At 38.7% G+C, this 27,123-nt stretch overlaps 1 protein-coding gene across 3 annotated transcripts in view; it reads right to left on the reverse strand.

Annotated features, from left to right (window-relative positions):
* wwp2.L (WW domain containing E3 ubiquitin protein ligase 2 L homeolog) overlaps window positions 1–24,917 on the reverse strand; it is a 48,791-nt gene extending 23,874 nt beyond the window's left edge. The window contains exons 1-4 of one of the 3 annotated variants that reach the window (XM_018257926.2): window positions 24,767–24,917; window positions 22,046–22,107; window positions 4,363–4,488; window positions 3,615–3,675 (exon numbers count right to left, since the gene is read on the reverse strand). In XM_018257926.2, the coding sequence (XP_018113415.1) occupies window positions 3,615–3,675; window positions 4,363–4,488; window positions 22,046–22,097 (239 nt within the window). In that variant the 5' untranslated portion in view covers window positions 22,098–22,107; window positions 24,767–24,917. Of the gene's footprint in view, window positions 1–3,614; window positions 3,676–4,362; window positions 4,489–22,045; window positions 22,108–24,452; window positions 24,725–24,766 lie in introns of those variants that run through there. The other 2 variants (XM_018257925.2, XM_018257927.2) reach the window with 2 other exon arrangements.
* Window positions 24,918–27,123: the final 2,206 nt, after the last annotated feature.

Here is a 27,123-nt window from a genome sequence, read left to right on the forward strand (position 1 = left end):
TTTGGTAATGTCGCCAAACGAGCGGATCTCTCCCCGATATTCCCACATTGAGGTGGGCAATATAGGGCTGAACCGATCATGGGCCCTAGGCCCCGATTATTGGTTCCTAACTATGGCTAACGGGCGGTCGGATCGCAGGACCGCATCAACAAACAGATCCAGCCGCGATCCGACGAGACTTTTAGTCCCGTCCGATCGACATCTGGCCAATATCGATCGGGAAAGCCCATCAGAGCGCCCCATACACGGGCCAATAAGCTGCCGACTTGGTCTGTCGGCAGCTTTTATCGGCCCGTGTATGGCCACCTTTAGTCCATGATGTGTAAGGAGAAGAATGGCAAAAGGCAAAGTGTAATTAAGCACACAGTGAAATAAAAGTAAGAAGAAATGAGCACTGCAATTGTGTCTAGCCTAGAAAGTTTTGAAGAAAGGATGGGAGGAGAAATTCATCATTCAGAACAATAACTGCCTTCAAGGGGGCTATTTAGTGAAGGAGTAATTTTAAAAAGCCGCAGCTGGACATAATCAAGGGTACAATTATGGGGAAGAAAACATGTTGTACCCCCAGTCAGGTGGCATACATTTTGTCTTTGATGTGGAAACTCAGCTTGGCATGTCAGGGATCCCAGGGCTACTGACTGATTACAACAGCTTGTAATGGGTGTAATTGCATTCGTTCGTTAATGTGCGCACTTATGTTTTTTCTTTCCTTTAAGACAAATACTTAGGATATGAGGGAGAACTAAAGAGACATTAACATCAGAATCTAATGCATTTTTTTGTGCCTTATAACAGTGGAGTGGGGTGATTCACAAAAATGTTTACAAATAAGCTATATAGATAGAAGATGAATAAAAGACACAACACACCAGTTACACCACCAGCGTTACAAAACACCAGAATATACCCTACGATAGACAATACTGAGAATTGTCTCTGCTAAAACACTAAAAATGCAGAGACAACTCTCAGTACTATCTATGGTAGGATGTTTTCTGGCATTTGGAGTGTGGGCAACAAGACTGCATTAAATGCACCCTGAAAATGCATTGAACTCTATGCATGTATTTTGAATAAGGAAGGTATTGTGGATGCATGTTACATCTTAGTGAATGCACCTTTCAATGTACAGGAACCCAACCATGTGATAAAATTCCTGTGGTATGAGCCAAAGAGAACACGAGTACAATGAGCAAATACAGCATCTTGCAGTCTTACGTCTGCAAAAAATTAGTAAAAGGAGACGCTGAAGTGACAAATTCAGCATGGAAAATAATAATCCTAATATTTTATCCTTTAAAAACATGATGTTGTAGCATGAGTAAAGAGGGGACTTTACATTTGTGTTGTATGTAAATTAATAAAATATATATTTTTTGTGCAATTGTTTAATAATAAAAATATTTGGCCTAGTTAGTGAGGGATGTGCTGATATTTAAACATATATGATACAGAACAGGATCCTATATTTCTGCACCAGTACAATTTATACTTATGAATGGTTCCTTGAGTTGTGGCCAGTCGTTAGTGGTGCTTACAGGTTAAAGAAACAGTAACATCAAAAAATAAAAGTGTTTTAAGTAATAAAAATATAATGCAGTGTTGCCCTGCTCTGGTAAAATTGCTCAGAAACACTACTATTGTTTATATAAATAAGCTGCTGTGTAGAAATGGGGGCTGTCATTCAAAGGAGAAAAGGCTCAGGTTACACAGCAGATAAGCTCTGTAGAACAAAATGGCGTTATCTTTCATCTATGTACTATGTACTAAAACTCAGGTTTTACTTTCATTGTCCTTTAATGATATCACTTGCATTTCATGACTTTTTTGAAAATTTTGAACTACTTAAAGGGGACCTGTCACCCAAAAAAATTATTCCAAATCCTATTTTATCATGTTAGTCAAGAAAAATTAACTTTAATTAGACTGTGTAATTTATTTGAATCTTGTTTCCATCAATCTGGGAATTCATAATTATAGCAAGCAGGCAGGCGCCATTTTGTGGACACTGTTATTAAGGTAATCCTTGCATCGTCTCAGAATCTTGTTTGTGCACTAGTGGACCTGATTCCATCCCCATGCTCTGGCTACACAATTAAATGGGGGGATGTGGAGAGAGCAGTGACATCTAGAAAGTGCTAAAAGGAAAGTGAAAGTAATTGCTTGCCCCACCTCTATGCGTAAGACAGCCAGGGGCAGCCAATATTTGATTGACAGCCGAGTTCTATAAATGAGTTTACAACAGCTATGAATGCTTCAATAAAAAAAAGAATTTGGATTTCATGTTTAATTTGAAAAGGACTTTTATTATACAGCTTTTTATGTCTGGATAACAAGTCCACTTTAAGAAAAAAATATATATAGAGAGAAAAATAGAAGTCACCTTGGAGATCCATGATAAGCCTGTAACCATTTGCACTATATAATCTTCGGTGCCTTCTAATATGCTTATATTTACAACATGGCATATATTACTTTATGTATAAAGCAGAGGTTTCCAAAAATCTAAGATAAACTTCACAAGTGACCTTTCCGTTTTATAGTAGAGGCTAAATTATCCCATATACAATGTGCATAAGCAGTATTTTGGGCTAGTATGCATTTTGGAAAAGGTAAAGCAGTTATTAGAATGAACAGCTATGCCATCAAGTTGCGTTAAAGGCCTATGTTTCTTCCTGCATTCCCCAGAGCTAAAACACATGAAAGATCCACTGCAGGGGAACGTGGGCAGAAATGCCTGTGTGTAAGGGGCCTTAAGGTGTCAACTCCAGACTGTGGGTCGGACTGAGTGCTGGCATATGGGTCTTTCTAGCAGCTGGTCAATACCACAGTGTGGGTTAGACAGAGCGCTGGCAATTTCTTTGTGTGTTTCATGTATAAATTGTAGCTAAGCATTGCTTCTAGCTGCCATTCAGCTTTTAGAATAAGGAACTATTTACAGGTGTATATTAATTGGCTGGGGCTTAAAAGCTCCAATCTTTCTCACTAGAGCTCCTGAGTTGAGGGTAAGGGCCACATAGTCTTACTACTCAGTCACACGGTTGGTTGGGGGACATGATTTTAAATTCACTACAGGCTACAGAATGCAAATAGGCAGTGTAGGATTTACATTAAATAAGGGACCCTAGACGTGGCATATGAGCGTACATATTTTGGCCAGTGTGTGGTACTAACATTTTGTAACAATTATTTTTAAAGGCAAACTGTGCACTGGCAATCTTTCTGCTTCTTAAAAGATAAGTAAAGTTTTAAAATAAGTGAATGTAAAATTGATGAATATACATAGCAAAAGTGCTTAGAATAGTACCCTCATTAGTAATTAATGAATAAAACTGCCTTTGTTACAATTTTACATCTGGCACAGCAACGTTTCAGACCTCCCGGTCCTTTTTCAAGCTGACAAGATACTTTGCTGTGCCAGATGTAAAATTGTAATAAAGGTATTACTACTTGGGAGTGCTGCAATTTACTATGGATTTTGTCTAAAAGATGTGACGGTGAACACATTGCTTGGTGTGTACCCCTGAAAAGTAAGCTCCTATTACCAAAGTGCTGGATGACTGTTTGTATGCTAAAAGGGATACACAATGAAAATAACGACTGTGAGAACGAACCTCATTTTTTCCAGTGCATAATGACCATTCTCAAATACAATTTCAGAGTCTAGATCCTCCACTGAAAAGAGAAAACTTCTGTCAGATAGGCCTTGCACATGCTCCCCATAGTGTAACATTAATACTGCAATGCTTAACCATTGACACTAATACTGTAAATATTGTATTTAAAGGAACAGTAACCGCAAAACAGAATGACAATATAATGTACTGTTGCCCCACACTGGTACAACTGGTGTGTTTGCTTCAGAAAGACTACTATAGTTTATATAAACAAGCTGCTGTGTAGACATGGGGGCAGCCATTCAAGCACAGGCTACACAGTAGATAACAGATAACTTCTGAAGAATCCCATTTTAACCTACACAGCTTATCTGTTACCTGCTATGTAGCCTGTGCCTTTTCTCCTTTTTCAGCTTTGAATGGCTGCACAGTAGCTTGTTTATATAAACTATAATGGAGTTTCTGAAGCAAACATGTCAGTTTTAACAGTGCAGCACAACAGTACATTATATTTTCATTACTTTAATTTTTTGGTGTTACTGTTCCTTTAAAAGTAAAAGGGACTTGAGTACTTGAAGAATATGTTGCATTTATACATTTTCCTACACTAATTTACACTATTTATACTAATATTTCCTGGTCTCCTGATAAACATAAAATCGGGTTATACTGTATTTATTTCTGAGTTTATACAATGCAGTTCTAATGATGCAGAAGCCATTTCAGGTCTAATGAGTAAACTTACTCTCTGTATACATGGGAGCACTCCCTGCTTCCCTGTGCTCATCTGGAGCAATGGTCAGCTCATCCCCAGATGCCTTGCTTCCTCTGTGTGTTGCTTGAAGGTTAAGCTGCAACGGTACAGTATTTTCTGCATGGTAGAGGGACATTAAAGAAATTAAGTATTCCAAATATGACATTTGCCCTTGTACCTCCACATCACAATATGCTTGGCAAGATTATGAGCCTCATTCCCCCATACATTTCATTGGACACTGGTGAGATTTTAATCAATTAGCAATTTTTATCAATTATCAATACACATACACACTGGTCCAAAAGTCTTCAAGCAAGAACTGTACTGTACATATTTTTATTGATTTCAGTTCAGTTCTAACAGTTAGATAGTTGCTTCAAATTTTGCATTTCCTAGAAATACAGCAAGAATTTTGGAATATATTTTCCAGTTGCTTTTCCAGAGTGCTATTAGACTCCACACCGAACAGCAGGTAATTGAATGATGCAAGGGGGAATTCACAAAATTGGCATTAAACTGACAAAGATGAACAACAACTTTTTTCCTTTTATGCATCCTTAAAACACCAACTTCAACACGGTGTAAGCTCAGATTTGTATGGAGAAATATGTCTTTCTAGAATGACAAATTGAGCCGGTGCTCCTATCAGCAGAAAACTGCACCGGCCCGGGGTTATACCAGTGAGCACCACGGAGCGATCCTCTTCCGGCGTCTTCTTTCTTCAAATTTCCCGGGGCATGCGCAGTTGAACGGAATAGCCAACTTTTTAATTAAAGTTCGGAATTTCATTCTTCTGCACATGCGCGGCCGCGTAAAGGAAAGAGTAAGACGGAGGAGGATCGATCCGTGGTTCTCACTGGTATAACCCTGGGCCGGTGCGGTTTTCTGCTGATAGGAGCACCGGCCTGGGGTTTCAGGTAAGTATATAGAATCACTTGGGGGTGCCTAACATTTGGCACTCCCAAGTGTACAAAGCCTTTCCTTCTCCTTTAAGTACATTGTACAACACAAAAAGCTTTGGGGATTTGACTCTTTAACTCCAGCTTAAAGGGATTGTTCAAATTTCAGTTAACTTTTAGTTTGATGTAGAGAGTGATATTCTGAGACAATTTCCAATTGGATTTCATTTTTTATTATTTGAGATTTTTGCGTTATTTTGCTTTTTATTCAGCAGCCCTCCAAATAACCCTAGCAACCATGCATTGATTTAAATAAGAGCCTGGGATATGAAAAGGAGAGAACTGAATAAAAAAGATGAGAAATAAAATGTACCAATAACTATAAATTTGTCTTTGCAGAGTTTAGATGGGGTCAGTGACCCCCATTTCAAAGCTGGAAAGAGTCAGAAGAAAAGGCAAATAATTAAAAAACTATAAATAAATAAATAAATAATGAAGAACAAGTTGCTTAGAATCAGCCATTCTATAACATACTAAAAACTAACTTAAAGGAGAACCAACCCTTTAAGTACAATTATATTTATAACTAAAATTTCAGTTGTCAATCCCCCGAAGTAGTTTTATAGTTCATTGACTATTTATTGTTTATTGGCTACTTAAGCAGAACATTTCCCTTTACTAAAAGTGGTCATGTAGACCCACCATTAACAGCATGGGGACCCAATCTTGGGTACAACCTGTAGGTTTAGAATCACTATTAATAATTGGATGCAGTTTGTTGTCTTACTTTTGCTTAGCTTTATATTCCTTTATTTTAGCTTTATCTTCCATTAAGACTTCCAAACTACTACCTGGTTAGGGTAATTAAGACTTTGTAACCAGAAAGGAGTTAAAATTAAAAAAAATAAAATATGAAGACCACTTGTAAATTCTCTTAGAATCCCTCTTAAATTTACATTTAATGCGATCTACCCCTTTAATACAGACTTAAAATGACCAAAGCATCTTCAATATCTCAAAAACTCAGATGAACAAAACACTCAAAATTTCAATTAGAAAACGTATAGTCAAAAGATGAATGGTAATCTGAGGCCTTCATGGGACAGTAGATGTTTCCATACCACTTCTTAAACAACATTTAACATGGGTCACACAATTCCAACACTATAAAGACACATATATTTGCTCTTTCCATTTTCCACACACAGTTTTTTAGAACGTGTGAACAAAAGACATTTTATGCACATACAGCCTACACATCAGCTGCTTGTCTGTAACTTAGAACAGCCCCCACTAAAAATGTAGTGAGTCAAGGGTGGATTTATGAAAGAGTGAAGTTATAGAACGCCGCAGTCCTCTACGTGAAATTCCGCCTCTCTCCATTCATTTCTCTGGGATTTTTAAAAGAGTATTTATCAATGGGTGAAAATGAAAGTTTATCCTTTGATAAATACACCTTTCAAATTCCCATAAAAATGAATGGAGAGTGGCGGAATTTCACTCTAGTGGACTGGGCGATCTCTAACTTCACTCTTTGATAAATCCACCCCAAGTGATCTGAATTGGACCTAGGGTTGCCACCTGGCCAGTATTTGGATCTCCACAAATAATTGATATAGAATATAAATATAATATAAAACATTGCTAGTGACAAGCTCACTAAAACAAGGCATTCAGATACGGGAAGGCAACACAATTTTTATCTTTGCAACTGGGCACAGTTGTATGCAACATGGTACTCATTGGAATGCAAATTGCCCACCAGAGATGCCAACTTACAAATGTGTTGTTACAGGGGATCAGTGCATTGCGCAGCATGCCTCCAAAAATAAAAGTGTGGCCTACTCACTGGAAGGGCTCAGTGAATGCTCAATATGCATGTGCACAGGCACTTCTGACATCAATGAATGTTCACACTACATGCTCACAGGCCCTTCCACGTCGCAGAATGCTAATTGTATATGCACACAAGCCCTTCTATGTCACTGAATGTTCACTGCACATCTGCAAAGGCATACCATCCAACTGTCCTGTTTTCAGAGGGACAGCTCATCCCTCATTTGTGCTGTTCTCTGCACTGAACAGCCAGAATAGAAATAATGTTTCTAACTTAATTGGCTTTTGGAAGAGAGCCCAGTACAGCCACAGATGCAGATAAGATACTTTTGTAACAATTTTGAGATAAGCAAATAAGTAATTGTAACAATATAATATAACAGGTCCCTTGGGAGAAGTTAGACTCACTTTTTAAAAGGCAAGTCACCTTCATTAGCAAAACTGTAATAACTGGAAAAAAAACACAGAAATATGTTCAAACTTTCATAACCTGCCAAATTTTGTAAAATGAACATGGTAATCAGGGGGTGGGGCCATAAATACGGCCTGGTCAAAAAAATTTGGCCCTTCCACATCAGTAAATGCTCATCGCATATGCACGCAGGCCATGTCATGTAACTGAAGGCTCCCTGCGAATGTATACATCTAACTCAGAAGGGTAAATTGTAAAAACTGGGGGAATGGAATATAGTGACAAAAGTCAGGGGGGCCTAAATATAGTGACAAAAGGCAGGGGGGCCTAAACATATTTTAAATCTATGCATGGACCATCATCACAAATAATGGGTCCCACACAAGTATATGATCACACTACCCCCCCCCCCCCCAAAAACAGCAAGGTGGGCTTTTGTAAGCACAACAGGCAGGTGTTACTATATGAGAAACCCACTTTTATATAAAAGGGTCCCTCATGCCCTTGACATACTAAATACTTGTTTTCAGGGACCCCTACAATTGTACCACCTAATGGCTGCCTGGCTATGCATACGTGGAAGTGTTTAAAGTGTCCTTATTATATGTAAGGCAGCTTGCTATAAAGGATTCATGCAAATAGGTGCATAAACACTAAAGTGACTATAGTGTGTGTGTGTAGCATTGTGAGGTACAGAGGTGTGTCAGGAGGCTGTGAATGGCTCTTTCTCCAGTATTCCTACACAGAGTACATTGTGAGCTGCCCTCCTCTCTCTTAATGACACTAATGGTTTGGAGGAAGTTGTACTGCCCGAAGCAGACTGCTGCTTTTACAAGGTGTATCAAATTGGTGAAAGAAGCCCCCCTCCCCCTCGCTCTCACACACACACCTCTCTGTTCCAGAAGTTAAATAAACATAGCCTAGAAGGGGGCACCAGGCACTGAGGGGCTTTCTCTGCCCCCAGCACACAGTGATGCTCTGTGGCAACCATGCTGCTTTCTGTTTGTGGAGCTGAGAGGGGCTCCCACAGTAAAAAAAAAAGTAAAAACGGCCAGTTATGTTTTTATTTGGGAGGGGTACAAAGTTTCCTTCTCCTACTTCTTCATAACTCCTCAAACTCCAGAACAATTGGCAAAAAACAAGTATGTTTATTCCTGTAAACAATTCCTGTTTACACAACCCACAGCACAACTGCCAAGCCAGTATTAAGTTATTACATATCATGAAATAGAGTTAACATGTGTTGGTAAGGGAGAACAAGCAGAATGCTGAGTACACATGAGAGGTTGAACACTACCTGGTGCACGGACAACTGAGCAGGTGCCTTCTACATCTGTAAGTGTATGGGCCCCTAGGGATCAATGATCCCTGTAAACTTTGTTTATGAACATGGAAGAGAAGGCTTAAAGCAATTCAATCAGAAGATATCCACGATGTATACAGTACCGTTACAGAGACTGTGTTTTTGTGATTTTATATATATATAAATAAATATACATAGTCGCGGACTATTTGGCAGCCACACATGTATCTGCCAGGCCACAGGCTAAAGAACTGAAATTCCAAGGCAAAATACAGGAATGTGACATGAACATGTGGAAGTCGTGTGCCCCAGACTGACTCAGTAGTGTGACCTCAGGCTACCTGAAGAAGGCTAACAAAACCCCGTATTGTTCAGCGGGTCTGGGGAGAGATTCCTATGGGAGGCAGAAAGATACCGTTCACATTAAACAGAAACTACTGTGTGCATGTGTTTAGATTTGATGTATTCTTTACTTTGCACTTACACAATGAGTCTTCTGATTTGGCCGCTCCACCCATCAATCAGGCCTATGTGTTGGTTTAGTAAAAATAAATTCTGAAAAATGTTCAACTGATGGCAAATTATCAATGCAAGTCACAGACTTAGAGGGCCAGATGTATGAACTCATGGTGCAAAGACACAGAGCTGCAACAACTCCTAAACCAATAGAAAGCTGCTGCAATGGGCTGGTAATAATCTTCTGTCTTGGGTGCTAATTGATTGCCAAAGCCATTCTTAGAAATATTAAATATAATACCCTGTAAAATGTACTCCTAAGAAACACTCCCCAATGTTATTAATAAACAGTGCTTATTGATGTCCATTGCATGACATAATTAATTGAAACGTGTGTATTATAAGAATATGGGCATATCAGAGGTCTCCTTGGAGTTCCTTGGCCTATAGCTTTGTTCCTTTACAGGGTCATAAAACTCAACTGTGGCTTCTATTATGCTTCAGTATTTAAACTTTAAGGGCAGAGACACATGCTGCTATTTCAGATTAATCGCCCAGCGACAAATTGCTTCTTCTCCGGGGGATGTAAATTGCCGGCGGGATGGCACTTAGATCGCTCCAGCTTTCTGAAGTCGTCTGAAGTTTCCTCATGAGGCATCACGAGGAAACCATCCTCTTCGGGAAGGCAGTTCGGGGAGATTTCTTCACCCGAAGAAAAAGAAACGATTTGTCGATGGGCGACTAATCTCCCAAAATAGCTGCAGTGTGTTCCCTAAGAAAAAGAAAACCCTGCTGTGTATGCACATAAATATCACATATACCATACACTATGTCCACTGTATAGAGAGATTTAGTCATTTAACAGCTAGGACAAGTAGATGTGTGACCAACAAACCTATTTGTCTGGGTGGTAGTTTACAGATCTCAGTACAGATTGGAATTCAGCATGTCTATACATTATTTAATGGTTACCCATTTCTTTGCAACTGGGTGGCAGTGAAAGGGAAGGAGCCATGCACTGGCCTTATTATATCTGTGCACATTTCCTTCACGTGGAAGGGTGGTTTCATGTGTCTGAGGCAACTGTGCCCACTTTACGAAATGAAGCAAATAAAGACTGGTTTGAGAATTAAATGCAGTCATTTGAGGGGGGGGGACTAGCTAGGAAAGGCGCACACACACTCAGAATTATATAAGGCCTTTATGATACCAAAGATTGTTGACACTGACATTTCACTTATCAGATGCCTTCATGTTACACTGATTTTATTTGGTAGAAATGCTTGACTGGATACTATACACGTTACAATTGTGATTTTTCGCTTTCTCTACTAATGTTAAGAACTGAATCATTAGATATGTAGGTAGAAACAATAGAATTCTTCCTCAATCTGATGATTCAGCATTTACCTTTTACCTATGTTCATCTACCTTCAAAGGCACCAATAACATTTTTTCCATCCTGTATGATTGACAAGATGACCAATAGCCAAGATTTTATCTCCCACCATGCATGCACCAAATATCGTACAAAACATTTTTTTCGTACAACAATATCTGTGTATATATGGCCACCATGAAATTTCTACTACTAAAATAGTGTTATTGTTCCCTGCAGAGCTTTTCAGAATAAAAAAAATACAAGCCCAAACAGTTTACATATACAGACAAAATATTTTGACAAAATCGATTCACAGTTATGGTTGGATATCGTTACAAGACAGTAGGAGGCAGGTCCTGTTTCAGAGCTTACATTCTCAGAGGGAAGAGGATGTAAGACATATGGGGATGGTAACCGGCTTCATAACATAGTATGTTCTAGATCAGTGATCCACAACCAGTAGCTCGAGAGCAACATGTTGCTCTCCAACCCCTTGCTCCCAGTGGCCTCAAAGCAGGAGCTTATTTTTCAATTCCAAGCTTGGAAGAAAGTTTTGGTTGTATAAAAACCAGGTGTACTGCCAAACAGAGCCTCAATGTAGGTTGACAATCCACATACCGGCTACCAAATGGCCAATCACAGCACTTATATAGCACCCAAGAACACGGTTCATACGTGTGTTGCTCCCCAACTCCTTTTACTTCTGAATGTTGCTCATGGGTTCAAAAGGTTGGGGATCCCTGTTCTAGATCATAAGATGCAGACATTAGGCATAGGGATGCACCGAATCCAGGATTCGGTTCGGGATTCGGTTCGAGATTCGGCCTTCTTCAGCAGAATTTGGATATGCCTAGTTTGCATATGTAAATTAGGGGCGGAGAGGGAAATTGCGTGACTTTTTGTCACAAAACAAGGAAGTAAAAATGTTTCCCCTTCCCACCCCTAATTTGCATATGCAAATTAGGATTCGGATTTGGTTCGGTATTCGGCCGAATCTTTCGCAAAGGATTCGGAGGTTCGGCCGAATCCAAAATAATGGATATGGAATTAAACCTTGCCATTCTATACAATATGTTCTGTATACATTAACATATTTCTGCCAATACACTTTAATACGCATCAGAAATCTTTAGAGCCCAAAACAATGTTCCGAGCATAATTTGAAATGGTATTGTTTTGTTTTTAGCCACATGTAACACCAAGGTTAAGTTTCCATAGCATTAGAAGTCAGGATCCAGACTTAACGAACAGCAGGGGACAGAGATTTCAGTTATAAATATTAAATTATATTTACAATAAAGTTGGAACAGATTGGTCTGTGAACAAATGAGGCATTTTTATCAGCAAAGAAAATAAGCCACATAGTATCTAGGCTTCCCTCACAATTATTACTTTGTGTCCTTAGATGACAAATGCGAAGCATGCAAATTAAGTTAAATTAATTATTAATAAAATCTCTCCCACAGAATCCTATCTCATGGTGTTCTTATACACAGACTCTTCTTATGCGTTTGATGCGCGTTTGAGATGCTAGTTTGAACGCAGCTAATTGATTCCATTATATTCTGCCAGGTTGTACTCCTGAGTTTGAGGTGCATTTTACTCCATTCGTGTTTCATATTAACATGCTGCATTTTATTGTGTCCGACGCATGTTTAGACATCAATAGAATAGAGTTGCATTTAGAACTGACAAAAATGTGCATTATATGTACAATATATGCATTTTACACACTCCCCATGCATTTGTAAACACCCATGTTTAAAAACCCAACGGGATGCATTTCTGCAAACAAACAAAAAAGTAATAATAAAGGATATGAGCTGTTTTGACGCGAGCCACTGGCTCAGAAAGATTTGGGAGGGTAAAAATGATAATGACGACACATCACTATATTGCAAAAATACAGTATGTGCGTTGAAGGGAATATAAAAACCCTATAGTATTGTTCCTTCAACAATCTCGGTTTATGCAGGTTAGTTATCATCAAGTACAAGCTACTGTGTTACTATTACACAGGATTGGGGATCATTAAAAACATAAGAATTGCTTGCTTATAATAGACTATCTGGGAAATGGCAGTCATGTATTTTGGAGCATTCTAGACAAGGGGTTTCCATATAATAGATCCCATACCTGTACTAAAAACTGACACGAACACAGTCTGAATCAATATGATACTGCATAGTGACACTGCCACAGCCTGGATATATGCGATACTACATAGTGACACTGACACAGCCTAGATATATGTTGTGCTGTATAGAGACACTGCAATACTGTATAGGGTAACTTATACAGCGGTATTACAATGATACAGTATCATTTTACAATGACATTACAATGATACAATGTTTTGTATACAAATTGTAGCCAAATATTGTTTCTAGCTGCCATCCAGCCTTTAGGACAGGGATCCCCAACCTTTTTTACCCATGAGCCACATTCAAATGTAAAAAGAGTTGGGGAGCAACACAAGCATGACAAAATCTCATAGGGAGTATAGGGAGTGCTAAATTAGGAAACTGATTGGCTATGTGGTAGCACCATGTGGACTGGCAGCCTGCAGAAGGCTCTGTTTGGTAGTGTACCTTGTTTTTGTGCCTTAAAAACTTGCGCACAAGCCAGAAATTCACCTCAATTTTTGCAACAATTAAATTTGAAGGCAAACTTAGTGCTGGCAATTTCCTCCTTCTAATGATACCATATTACTCTTAGTTACTACTTATAGGAAAAGTGCTGCACAATACCAATTTTCATTCACCATGATACCCCTCTATTACATTGTGCAGAGTGAGACGTTACATTTCCAAATTGCTTTATGGAGGCACAATTCCCTTTTGATTAGGGTCTGGTGGTCACACTACAGACAGCAAGCCATCTCATGGCAGTTTGTGCAGACAGCATGACCGTTTTGCATACCTAACTTATTTAATGTATATTTTTGGCTAAAATAAATCTAATACAGCAGGATAGTTTGGGTTTACTCAAATATTGTCTTGGTCTATTTTGTCATTATCCTATGCTTCAGTTGTTATTTCATCATCAATTAACATCATTTTATACGTGCTAAAACTACAGGGACTTGAAGCTCCATATTCCAACTTGGCCAGCTCTACCCAAATATAGTTTTCATTCCCCCTACTATTTTATCACCAGATCTATTTGCTAAATAATTAGCTCACTGTATCTGAAAATCCCAATGCAGAGTAGTAACCCTAATTTTCAACAGCTAAGTACTGTACACTATAGTCTCTACAGAACTAAAGGGCAACTAAGGGCAAAAGCATACCTCCCAACATTTTGGAAATAAAAAGAGGGACAAAAAAAGTTGCCGTGGCGTAATTTTCTGATCACACCCATTTTTGTGGCCACACCCCCTAATTACCATATTCATTTTGCAGGTTATAAAAGTTTGAATATTTTCTATGTTTTTTTTCCAGTTATTACAGTTTTGCTAATGAAGGTGAATTGCCCTTTAACTGTGTGAGTAAAGCCACATTGTAAAAAATTCAGCGCGTCTACTCCTGCACTCCCCTGCGGCTAAACGCATAAAAGGGCTCTAAGTCATGAGTAGAACGGAGCAAAGCACTTTTGTAAAAATAATCAACTTTGAACATGAAGTTAATAATAATATTCAAAGTTTTTATTCTTTCTTTTTTTTTGTTCATTTTTTTAGAAGTTCTCTTGTCTGGCAATGCCTCTGCATTGTGGTTTGTTAAAGGGATTGTTCACATTTGAGTTAACTCTTAGTATGATTTAAAGAGTGATATTCTGAGACAATTTACAAATGGCTTTCACTTTCTGTTATTTATGGTTTTTGAGCTATTTAGCTTTTTTAATCAAAAGCAATCCAGTTTGCAATTTCAGCAATCTGGTTGCTATGATCCAAATTACCCTAGCAACCATGCATTGATTTGAATAAGAGAATGAAATATGACTAGGAGATGGTTAGAATAGAAATGAATGAGTAATAAAATGTAACAATAACAATACATTTGGAGCCTTACAGGGCATTTGTTTTTAGATGGGGTCAGTGACCCCCCATTTGAAAGCTTGAAAGAGTCAGAAGAAGAAGGCAAATAATTCAAAAACTATAAAAAAATATAATAATGAAGACCAATTGAAAAGTTGCTTAGGCTTGGCCATTCTATAACATACTTAAAGTTAACTTAAAGGTGAACCACCCCTTTAGAAACTAGAAAATGTTTATGGTGAGAATTATATAATAGAATAGCACAAAACAAAGATAATTTGCAATGATACCCATTTTTATTGTAGGAAGAAATGGCACTGACTTAAAAGAAGGATAAGTATATGACTAGAAACTTATTTTTATAGATTGAACTTACTGCACCAGCCTACAGTTTCATGAATGAACTTTGATTGATTCAGCAACTTGATGAAATGCATTGGGCTATACACTTCATTTTGGCAGTAGAGCACAGCCCTCTATTTTTATTTATCAGAAATGATTTTGTGCACAGGAGATTACCATTTTAGATTTTGTTAGGAGTGTCCCTTCAGTGTGCTGGGCAGTTGCTGAGAAGTCAAGCTTAGGGGTCATCACAAATCATCGAGCAGAAAATTAGGTTCATGTGTCATAGAAGATCCATTTCTGGGCCCCAACTAATAGGTTAAAATAAACCTTGCTTGGAGGTGAACTTCCCCTAACTGCAAGATACCTAAAAAAAGGGAACACTGCATCCGAGAACCTTGGAACAGACAGTAAGGGGCAGATTTATCAAAGTGTTAGATTAGTGCTAACCACAGAAAAAATGCTTTTTTATAATTTACCTATGGGATTTTTAGAAGCATATTTACCAATGGGTACCAATGTAAATTCACCATTTGATAAATACGCTTCTAAAAACTCACCTAGGAACAATTCATTTCTATGGGATTTTTAAAAGAGTATTTAGCAAAGGATGAACTTTCACTTTCACCCATTGATAAAAACTCTTTTAAAAATCCCTTAGAAATGAATGGAGAGTGGCAAAATTTCACTCTAGAGGACTGTGGCGACCTCTAACTTCACTCTTTCATAAATATACCCTTTTGTGTTGTTATGCATTGGAACACTGTGAATTCCACCACATGTCAAAGTCAAGTGGAAACACCCATGGATACATAGCCTTAAAGGAAAATAGATGTGCAAAATAAAAAATGGTAAATAGATGTGGAAAATAAAAAATGTTTTCAAAATAGTTAGTTAGAACACTACTCCCTGCTTTGCAGCTGTCTTGGTTTCCACTGATTGGTTACCAGGCAGTAACTAATCAGTGACTTGAGGAGCGGGGGCATATGGATCATCATTGTTTGCTTTTGAACCCGACCTGTATGCGAAGGATCAATTGAAAACCCACTGAACAGTTATGTCCCATGTGTGGGCCCCCTTTAATAAGACTTCCCTTCCAGATTCTGGTTCTTACAGTCTTTCTCTAAACTTCCAGTGAAATCCATCCTGGAGTGCAAAATACCAGAAACATGCAAGTACCCTGCTGCACTGCCAAGTGTAAAGAAGGTAATTCCTGTTAAAAGAAGATATTATCAATTAAGCAATGAGAACAAAACCATTACAATCAAAGTCAGATCCTTATATCATGGGTCAGCATTGCAAACGGATGTTTATCTTCCATCTATTGGCCCACCTTAGTGGTGTGATAATTGTGTAATGAGTCATGATGATGATGTGAGTTAGCTCTATGACTTACAGTAGATCACAATGAACATTATGATTGTGTGGACTGGATACACTTGTATTTCCCAGTGCAATCTTATTTGCCTTGTCACACATTTTGTTACATTTTGTTGCATTTTGTTGCAAAACATATTTCATGTAAAAAAGCTTTCAGGTTGAGTATCAAACAAATTTGATGCATCCTGTGGAAACCTGGTCATGACTATAACCGACATTGTTTTGCACTGGGGGCTTAGAAAGCAAAGATTTAGTTCAAAATGATGTACCTCCTATTGGCTACTACTATTGGCAAAAAAGCTAGGGATGCACCAAATCCACTTTCTAATCGGCCGAACCACTGAGTCCTTTGCAAAAGATTTGGCCGAATACCGAACCAAATCCAAATCCTAATTTGCATATGCAAATTGGGATGGGAAGGGCAAAACATGTTTTACTTCCTTGTTTTGTGACAAAAAGTAATGCGATTTACCTCCCCGCTGCTAATTTGCATATGAAAATAAGGTTTCTGATTCGGTTCGGCCGGGCAGAATGATTCGGCCGAATCCTGCTGAAAAAGGCCTGGCTGAATCCTGAAACCGGATCCTGGATTCGGTGCATCCCTAAAAAAAACTAAATATATTCCATTGTTGTAGGCGGCAATAACATTGTATAGCACTAGCCTATGCCGGACTCCTAAGCCCTAATTATTGCAATGGGTAAATCAGCCATAAGACTGAAAAGGGGTAGCAAGCATTGCAAGGCAATGCTGACATAGTCATTTGTAAATGGTAGGCAAACTAAGGAAACCAATCCAGTGACTGCTGCTAGTAAAAAGCAGGGAGTTTGGGGAATGTACTGATGTGATGTGTAACATGTAGAATGAGAATCGTCATCCACATATACTGTCAGCAAATTAACCACTTAATTCACATCCTAACAAACAATGATCACAAAGGGAAACAAGAGGATTACTGGTCCTTGCTTGCAATTGCTTGTAAAATAACCAAAGTAATGGGAAACTGTCAGTCAGGTTGTGCAGAAGGCTCCCTAGGCTTCAGCCAAAGGATAGAGGAAGCAATAAACAATAGAAGCAGAAACGTAAACTTATTGGCCACCTGTAGAGCACCAGCTTCAATCTACAGAGATCTTTATCTGTAAAATGAATCTACATTTTAAGACTGGCAAAGCCTGCTTCCATCCAATATATGTGTTACTTTTACACAGCAGAATTTATTCAATATTCCTGTACTATACTGACACATTCTGACTCAACCCGGTATTGCAGTATTACAATAACAGTCTGTTTCTTTCAGACTTTCATGCACACTAATATCTAGCACTGCAGTGATGCACTGATGCTGAACTAACAGGTTTATACCATTATTTCTCATGATGATTGGCTGCAGATCTGTTAGAGCCGCAGTGGACTCACAGGTGCTTATTTACTAACACTGGGCAAAACTGTTTCAGTGCAGTTACCTAGAGCAACCAACTGGCTATTTGCTTTCAATATTCTTTCCGAAGAATGAAAAAATCTAAATGCTGACTGGTTGCTATTGAAATATTTACTAACACTCAGTGTTAATAAATATGGTCCCCTATGGGTCATTTATGAAGGAAAGAGCAGAGCGCAAAGTGTAGTTTTGGAATCAAATTATTTTTACCCATAATGCATGCTTTTTCCCTATAATTCCAGGGTTTGGAATTTGAGTTGCAACCAAGGCAATTGCACCTGATGGGTCAAAACAGACCAACTGTGCTTGCTTTTTTACCATGATTTAATCTGCACTAGACTGCTGTACCTACTGATGCAACCCACTGTGAGAATTCTTGAGCTACAGCCAGGTCCAGAGTGATGGAAGCTCCAGAGCTCCCAATAGATTAAAAGTAACGTGTCAGTATGCACTCATCCATTTTAAATTACCCCTTCTGTCTCGTAGAGGTTGTTGGCCTATTTAAAGTATTACTGACACAACATTGTTGGATTTTCAACAAATGCAAAAGTACCAACCCCAGTACCGCCTATTCTGAGGATGGAATTTTGTTTTGTCGAGATTACTGTATTTTCAGAGCAGCAGCCAAGAAACACAGAACAGACCCCCCAAAAAGCACCAGAAGATGAGTTTTTGCTAGTCATTCTATATAGAATTGATCCATTTCCCCAAACAATGTGCCATCTCCAAGTCATAATAATAGAACTTCTGTATTAGTTACAAGCTAAAACTTTTTATGGTAGCAAAGTAAAAATGTATACATTAGTAAGGATGCACAGACCTTTCTAAACCTAAATGCATTTAAGGCAATTGAGTCCTGGGTTAAAAAAAGGAACATCTAGGTTTTCTTTGAAACAGCAGGCTTCCAATCAGAACTGCTGTGCTAAACTGACACTGCCTCTTTTTACCCAGTAGTGCAGTTTTATGTGCAACAAACTGCATCTTGAAGAACTATCGCAAACATGAAAATTTTATATAAATGACATCATAATGCAATAAGACACTTTGTAAATACAATCAATTAAATCTTCGGTCATTGACAGTTAGAACTAATATATCTTATGGGGGGGGCTTGCTTTCCTAGCGGATGTATTAGAGCTCACTCAAATAACTGGTTCCAGTACAAACAAAATCAAGTGCTGAAGCTTATATTAAATTTTCATTTGCGCGATAATTCCCCTTTAAAGGAGAATTCAACCTAAAAAATAAAAAAACCCTACCCTACATAGACCCCCCTCAGTCCACCCCCCCATCCTAGCTGTTACCCCGGGCAAATGCCCCTAACTCTTTACTCACCCCTCCGTGCAGATTCTATCCAGCGGAGTTTACGGCAGCCATCTTATTTTCTTTGGTTCTACGGAATGACGCCGGCATAGCGGCGCATGCACAGTTGGAGCAATTTTCTGTTTAGCGACAACTGTGCATTCGCCGAAACTCAAGAAAATTGCCAAAGCACCGGTAAAATTCCGAAAATTACCAAATCGACTGATGATGGCTGCTATGAACTCCGCAGGACAGAATCTGCATGGAGGGTTAAGTAAAGACTTAGAGGCATTTGCCCGGGGTAGCAGCTAGGCTGGAGGGAGAAGGGAGGGGGGTTTATGTAGGGTAAGGGGGTAGGGGCTTTTTCAATTTAGGGTATAGTTCTCCTTTAAGGAAGGGTTATACTGCCACTTTCTGCTGGTATTTAATACTGCCCTCCTAAACTCACACTGCCTGCATATATCAAGTAGTGTAGCTTAACACTGCAAATGTCTGCTACTATCAGCCAGTGTACAGTTACAATGATGCTGTATGGTTCAATTCAGTAGTGTAGATTTACACTGCTGCTTCAGGTCACTGGTTCCCAAACTGTGGTGTTGGTTCCCCTAGAGAGGCCAAGACCAATGACTTAACTAGAGTTGCAGGAGCTTGGTGCAGTATTAGCCCCCATCCTCTGGACAGATCCTGCACGCCCCACCTCATCCTCTGCACGTGCACCTGTGTGTACAGTTTACCTTCTATCCTCGCTCCATTGTACCCCCAGCATCACCAGCAAGGCACTGGTGATTAGGAGGGCACTATACAGGCCAAAGAGATGACTGAACAATGATGCAAAATACAATCCTTGACCTATTATTTTTTTTCTGTCTTAGCTTGTTCTCTTTTTTAGGCCATTTGAAAGCCTCATCATGTATAAATAACCTGAGAGTATGGATATTTCTGATTTTCTGATTTCATCAAGCCCTAGGAATAACTTCCCAATGGGGCTGAAATAATTCTCTTGATCAATCTTTTTATGGTGTTGCCTAAAAATCCATTGCATGTTACATTGGTAACAGATTTTTTTTATGTATTATTCTAATTTGGAGATTATACTGTGACAACTGTGACAAGTATGACAAGTATGACAAGTATGACAAGTATGACAAAGCAGAAAAATAAGCAAGTCAATCACAGTTGGAGCTATCTCTTTTAAAAATGAAGATGAGTACTCAGTATCTACTCAATGACATATAACAATGTATTTTTTTAATATGTAATAAGAATGTTAGCAATATTTAAAGCAGAATTTTTACGACCAGTATGGAGTTAGCTCAATGGCAAAGAGACCCTACACATACTGCCCAAGACTCAACTGCTGTCCACTACTGATATACTAACTAGCAATGAGCACATTTTTTTGCCAGCCATGGATTTGTGGCGAAATTCTGCAGTTCACCATCTGCAAATTTTTTTGTGAAACAGCAAAAATATTTAGAGACAAAAAGTGGCCAAGACATAAATGTCGCAGAGATAAAAAAAAGTTGCCATGAGAAAAAAATGCCCATGGACTTTAATGCATTTGGACAAAAAAGTCGCTGAGACAAAAGTCATCAAAAGAAAAAAATTCTGATTGACTTTAATGCATTTGGAACGGGAAAAATTGTCCCTTAAAAATGCTATTGTCGCCTATTGACTTCAATGCATTTCACAAATTTTCCGCTGTTTCCAGAAGTTTTAAAGGGGACCCGTCACCCAAAAAAACGTATTCAAAATCCTATTTCATCACATTAGTCAAGCAAAATGAACTTTAATGACACTATAAAAACGATTTAATTTTTGCTTCCTTCAGTCTGGGAATTCATAATTATAACAAGCAGGCAGCAGCCATTTTGTGGACACTGTTATTAAGACAAGCCTTGTATCATCTCAGAATCTTGTTTGTGCACCAGAATGGGGGACCCGATTTCCATCCCGATGTCCTGGCTACACAATTAAATGTTAAAGAGAACTGGGGGAATGTGGGGAGAGCAGTGACATGTAGGGAGTGCTGAATGGAAAGTGAAAGTAATTGTCTGCCCCGCCTCTATGCCACTGGCATAGAGGAGTGGCAGACAATATTTGATTGACAGCTGAGATTTTTAAATGAGCTTACAACAGCTATGAATGCTTTAATAAAAAATTGAAATTGGATTTCATGTTTAATTTGAAAAGGACTTTTATTATACAAATTTGTGTGTCTGGGTGACAGGTCCACTTTAAGCAGTTTCGCAAATTTTTCTGCAAAATGGGACAAATTTGCTCAACACTAATACTGACACCACCACCTTCTAACAATTACTGCATTGTAACATGGACTCAGACTGTTTCTAACCAGCAGTACAGTATTCTATTACACCAATCAGCATCTATACATAAGTATAATGTACTGACATAGTGAAAATAGAGATACTCTGCAGTGACATTTCCATCTTACCTGTTCTGTACTGGAGGGTATCCCTTTGGGCTGCATCTCTAGTGTGGAGAGCGCAATTGAAGAGCCAAATTCCCAGTTTAAAAAAAACAGAAATCCAGCTTTTAAAGTTACATGGGGCGGCTTTTTTGCTGCCCCTGTTAACGCTGTCTGAGCCGAGTTTTTCAACTCAATGCACAGCACTCCTGATACTCAACGAAACCAATTTTACAATGCACTCTGAAGTCCCTTGGATTAATATCATGGGACCATCTCTCCAGGGGCAAACCTTGCCCCTCTGCGTCCCTGAGGCAGCTTCTTGCTGCAGCTCCCCCGCAATCACCTATTTGGTGCCAGAGAGGGTACACAATGCGGCATTTTTGTCGCTGCTGTCTGATATGAGTTTCTCAACACTCCTCATTAGCGCAGCACTCCTGCATCTCCCATGCAACAACTAGTAACCCTCCTCTTGAGACATCTACCAGATTCAGTGACAAAGGCCTTTTTTACTACTTACCTTTTTCTTCGGTAAATTCATCACTAGTTTGAGTAGAACCTGATGATGCCATTATATAAAACCTGCAAAAAAGAAAATAGGTATAATCCATCATCATCATATGTATTACCTATACTGTCACTTCTTACTACAGGCTTATCCAACCTTCTTTTTGTCTTAAACAAGTGAACAAGACAAGGGCCTAGTGGATTTTGGGCACTTCCACCCTAATTCATAGGCCTTAAATGCACAGGGCCCTTCCATTATTCACAAGATGTCCTATTATCAGCTCTTTTTCTATGAGACACTGGGCAGAAAGCTGGGAGCGGCAAATGGGCATGCATTTTCTATTTATTTAAATCTCTTGCAATTAATATCTGGGAGCTACAGAGAGATGGTGGTGCCACCCCTCTCCAGTGAAAATCCCTGGACCTGTGAATTTTTATAGAAGATCCAATTAAAGCCTCTTTTTTTATCTAGTCTTGCACGTGTGTGTTCTGTGCTTTTTTACCATGGGAGATGGTAAAAACATCTACTTTATATTTCTCCTGTACATTTGGATCATGGATCGAATGAATCGTGCAAAGAGCACAAACTATTGGAACAGCATGAAGTGGAGTGGATGCACCATGAACTGGCCAGAATAGTGCATCTGCAAATTTCCAGTTGTTTTCCATTCCTTATTTTCTACCATTTATACAAAATTGGAAAACCGATTATCCTGTTTATCCAGGTCTTATGTCTTCCTTAGGTCTTAGAGAAGGACAAAACACAAATAGGAGATACGTCTGTTTGAATAGGGACTGTAACTTCCCGTTCCAAACACGTCTTTCAGTTCAGTTGTTTCCAGATTGTTCTCCAGAAATAAAGATTTTTTTCAATTGCTTTCCATTTTTTATTGTTTACTGTTTTTCCAAAATTGGAGTTTAAAGTTGAATGTTCCTGTCTCTGGTGTTTCAGTCTGACAGCTCAATAATTCAGGTGCAGATTCTGAACTGTTACAGTTTGCTACATTAGTTGATACATTTCTCCACCACAACTGTGAAATATTAGCAACTATTGTATCAATTATAACTAGTGATGGGAGAATTTATTCGGCAGGCACGAATTCGCTGCAAATTTCCATGTTTCACCGCTGGCGAATAAATTCACAAAGTTGAGTTCAGTTCTGTACTGGCCCAAACTTTTGTGGAGGGATATGGTACATGGCAAATCCAAAAATAACTGATCTGGTGCATCCGTACAACAAAGCAAAAATGAAATGCTGGAGAAACATTTAATACAGTGGATCTGATTCGAACGTGGCAGATAGGCAGGAATATACAGAAACCAGAGTGAAAACAAATGAAGGAGTAAAGGGAAGGTCAGCAGAAGGATTTTGTATTCTATCCATTACCTAACAGGGCATCATAATAACGTTTTCAACAAGGAATGAACATATTCTCTTTTTGGATAGAGCAAGAGGAATCTAGCAGCTGAGTTTAAGTCAGGGGCGAGAGAGAGTCTGGGAGAATGACATGTATGAGTGTTTTAGCAGTTGCTTGAGAAAGAAAAGAAGGGAACATTCAACATGACAATATTGCACTGTGGAAGGAAGAAGGTTTTGGAAATTTCATTAATATGATATGGGAAGGATACAAATGGTTACAGATAAGCCCCAGGTAGCATGCCAAATCAACAATGTTAAAGGGATTGTTCACCGTTAAATAAATTTTAGCAATCTGGTTGCTAAGGTCCAAATTACCCTAGCAACCATGCATTGATATGAATAAGAGAATAGGAGTATGAATAGGAGAGGGCCTGAATAGAAAGTTGAGTAATACAAAGTAGCAATAACAATACATTTTCAGCCTTAAAGAGCATTTGTTTTTAGAAAAGCTGAAAGCTGGAAAGAGTCAGAAGAAGGCAAATAACTCAAAAACTATGAAAAAGAAAAAAAATAATACACTGTGCGGACCAATTGAAAAATTGCTTAGAATTGGTCATTCTATAACATACTAAAAGTTAACCTAAAGGAGAACCACCCCTTTATTAAGCATGGAATTAGCACTACTGGTAACAAGATGAGATGGGTCAGACATGGATGGATAGACTACAGTATGTGTTTTTGTTAGTTCTGGATTGAGGTAGCACAGATTCATCCAGGAGGAGATACCTAGGAGTCAGAGATCTGCATGTCATTGGTTATTGAAAAGGTTTCTAAATATATCAGGGTGACAAAATATATCTGGGTATCATCTACATGCAAGTGATGTTTCAAGCCTAATTCATTCATTCTCCTAAAGAGAGTAAAGATCATTTCTAAACACTGGGCAAATATGCACCTGGGCACTAACCAATCAGATACTGGCTTTCATAGTTCTATCTGAAGCTGGCAGGGTATTTTAAGATACGGTACTTATACCTCTAACTTAATTGGGGACCTTACCAAATATTCATCTTCCAGGTACAACACTGCACGCCATTACTGAATGCTTGCCTGCCCACCACAATCCCTCCTCAAGCACAAAGAGTGTCTGCCTAATGCCATTTTATCAATTCCACTCATACACCATTCCCAGGGGCTTCTCCCCAATCAAAGCAAACGTTCTCTGTACTTTTAATGTACTTTTCCCACCCCCTTTCTTTGCAAATGCATAATATATCTCTGCCTGCTTCCTTCTCCTCCGCTCTCCCAAATTATATCTATTTTACTGTCGCCGATCGTATGCTATCCCACCGAATTGCTATATTGGTATTTACCTGCTACACCACTCTCTTCTTCACTTCCGCCTTCAGCACTTTCGGTCATGTGATCATTGGCCTTGTCACGTGACCCGGAAGAAAAGTTTAGGCAGCACCGGATACAGGGGATGCAGACGTTCTGCAGCGAACAGCCACGTTACTATGGAAACGGTGTCCTGTACGTCCTGTTGCAGCCTCTTCTTAAAAAACAATTGTGGGTTCCCTATATGTTAATATGGCATTACCACCAATAATTACATATAAATAAGTGGCTATTTGGATAGATGGCAACTAAGCTCAATTCCTGCACTGCCCTAGGAATCTTACAACTCTCCACTGGAACATGATACATCATTTATTCACACTTTTTCAGTTCAGTTGTTTTCACATTGTTCATAAATAGCTTTTTTTTTCAATTGCTTTCCATTTTTGCCATTTCCCCCCCCCCCCCAAAAAAAAAAGTTTAATGTGCCTGTCTCTGGTGTTTCAGTCTGGCAGCTCAGTAATTCGGGAGCAAATTCTGAACTGTTTTTTTAGTTAATAAATATTTCAGCAGTATTGGCAGAGTATTAGCAACTATTGTATCAATTCTAAGAGCTGCCTTTAAAGGGGACCTGTCACTACAGTTGCCACCTGGCCGTAGGGTTGCCACCATGGACGGTATTTTACCAGCCTGGCCGGTAAAAATGATGGATGATCCCAATGTTATTAATAGGGAAAAAAGATAAACATATAGAAAGGCCGGTATTTTTTTTCCAGAAAAGGTGGTCGGTATTTTAATGATGGTTGATCAAAATAAACTTTAATTACAATATAATAAATTATTTGAATCTTGTTTCCATCGGTCTCGGAATTCATAATTATAGCAAGCAGACGAGAGTCATTTTGTGGACACTGTTATTAAGGCAAGCCTTGTATCATCTCAAAATCTTGTTTGTACACCAGAATGGAGGACCTGATGTCCATCCCCATGCCCTGGTTACACAATTAAATGGTAAAAGAACGGGGGAATGTGAGGAGGGCAGTGACATCTAGTAAGCGCTGAATATAAAGTGAAAGTAATTGCCTTCCCTGTCTCTATGCCTAAGGCATAGAGGAGGGGTAGGCAATATTTGATTGACAGCTGAGAATTTTAAATGAGTTTACAACAGTAAAAAAAATTTGGATTTCACGTTTAATTTAAAAAGGACTTTTATTATACATCTTTTTATATGACAGGTCCGGATACTCAGGGATTCTGCTCAGCAGGGACAAAGAAATTAATAAACTAAATGTATCAATTCAGAACAGTGACAGAGTCGGCGACCCCCCCCCTTCTTGCTTTACAAAGACAAGAGAAGGAAAAATTAAACTTCACACTTCAATATTAGAAAAACAGTCACACATTGAAAATATAGTAATTGGAAAAAGTCTTCCTGGTGAACTATCTGAAACCAGCTGAACTGAAAAAAGTTTTGGTAGATTAACAGCTCATTTAATAACTATTCTATGCAGGCACTGGTCGAGGGCATCACAAGGAATCAGGGAGAAGTTCAAAGAAGATGGTTGTGCAGCATTCTAATGGAAATTACCCTGGGCCAGTGTGTTTTTTAGGGGAAAGTAGCACGAACTCAGGGTTCCAGGTTAGTGACCAAAGTCTTAACAAATTGGGACCCTACAGTGAATTGGGGGTTTGTTGTACTTAAGGAGTCATGCAAAACAGGGTAGAAGATGATTAGGTTAAATTTATTTAGTTGATGTTGTCGTGTAATAAATACATTTTCCATAGTATGGGCCTGTATGTATTGGAATATAGCTAAGAATATAACTGATGTGCAGTGCTTGTTTATAAGAAGGACTGTTGGGACGACATCTCAAGAACAGGACACCATCAACACAGCCTAAAGTGGGCCAAATGTAAGTCTGGTTTCAGAAGCTTTTATGAATTTGTTCTATTGTATTATTAAGAGGTATGAGTGACCTTTAATAAGTTTACTCCAAAATCTAATTTGTTATTGCTAACTATCTGAATCATTTTGAGAAAAAAGGATGATTTTATTTAAATATGACTGCAAATTTTTTGACAGGGCTTTTAGGGACAGCTTAATTATAGGCTTCATAAAAAACAATAGACTGGCCAGGGCTTCATTTATACCACATCTTCTTGGTGAATGGGTGTTTTGTCATATAGCCACACACCTTTCCATGCAGCCCTATTTTAAAATCTTCTTGAATCCTGTTACCCAATTTACTCTCTTCTGTTTCTCCCTTTTTTCCCTCCTGATCTCTCTTTTTCCGATTTCTATTTTGCATGTTATCGTTTGCTCTCTTCTTACTTCTATTGCCATCTACTCTTTCACTCATTCCTTTACCTTTTTATGTGTTTGTTCATTCAA

This window comes from Xenopus laevis, chromosome 4L, assembly GCF_017654675.1.
Source record: "Xenopus laevis strain J_2021 chromosome 4L, Xenopus_laevis_v10.1, whole genome shotgun sequence".
NCBI lineage: Eukaryota > Metazoa > Chordata > Amphibia > Anura > Pipidae > Xenopus > Xenopus laevis.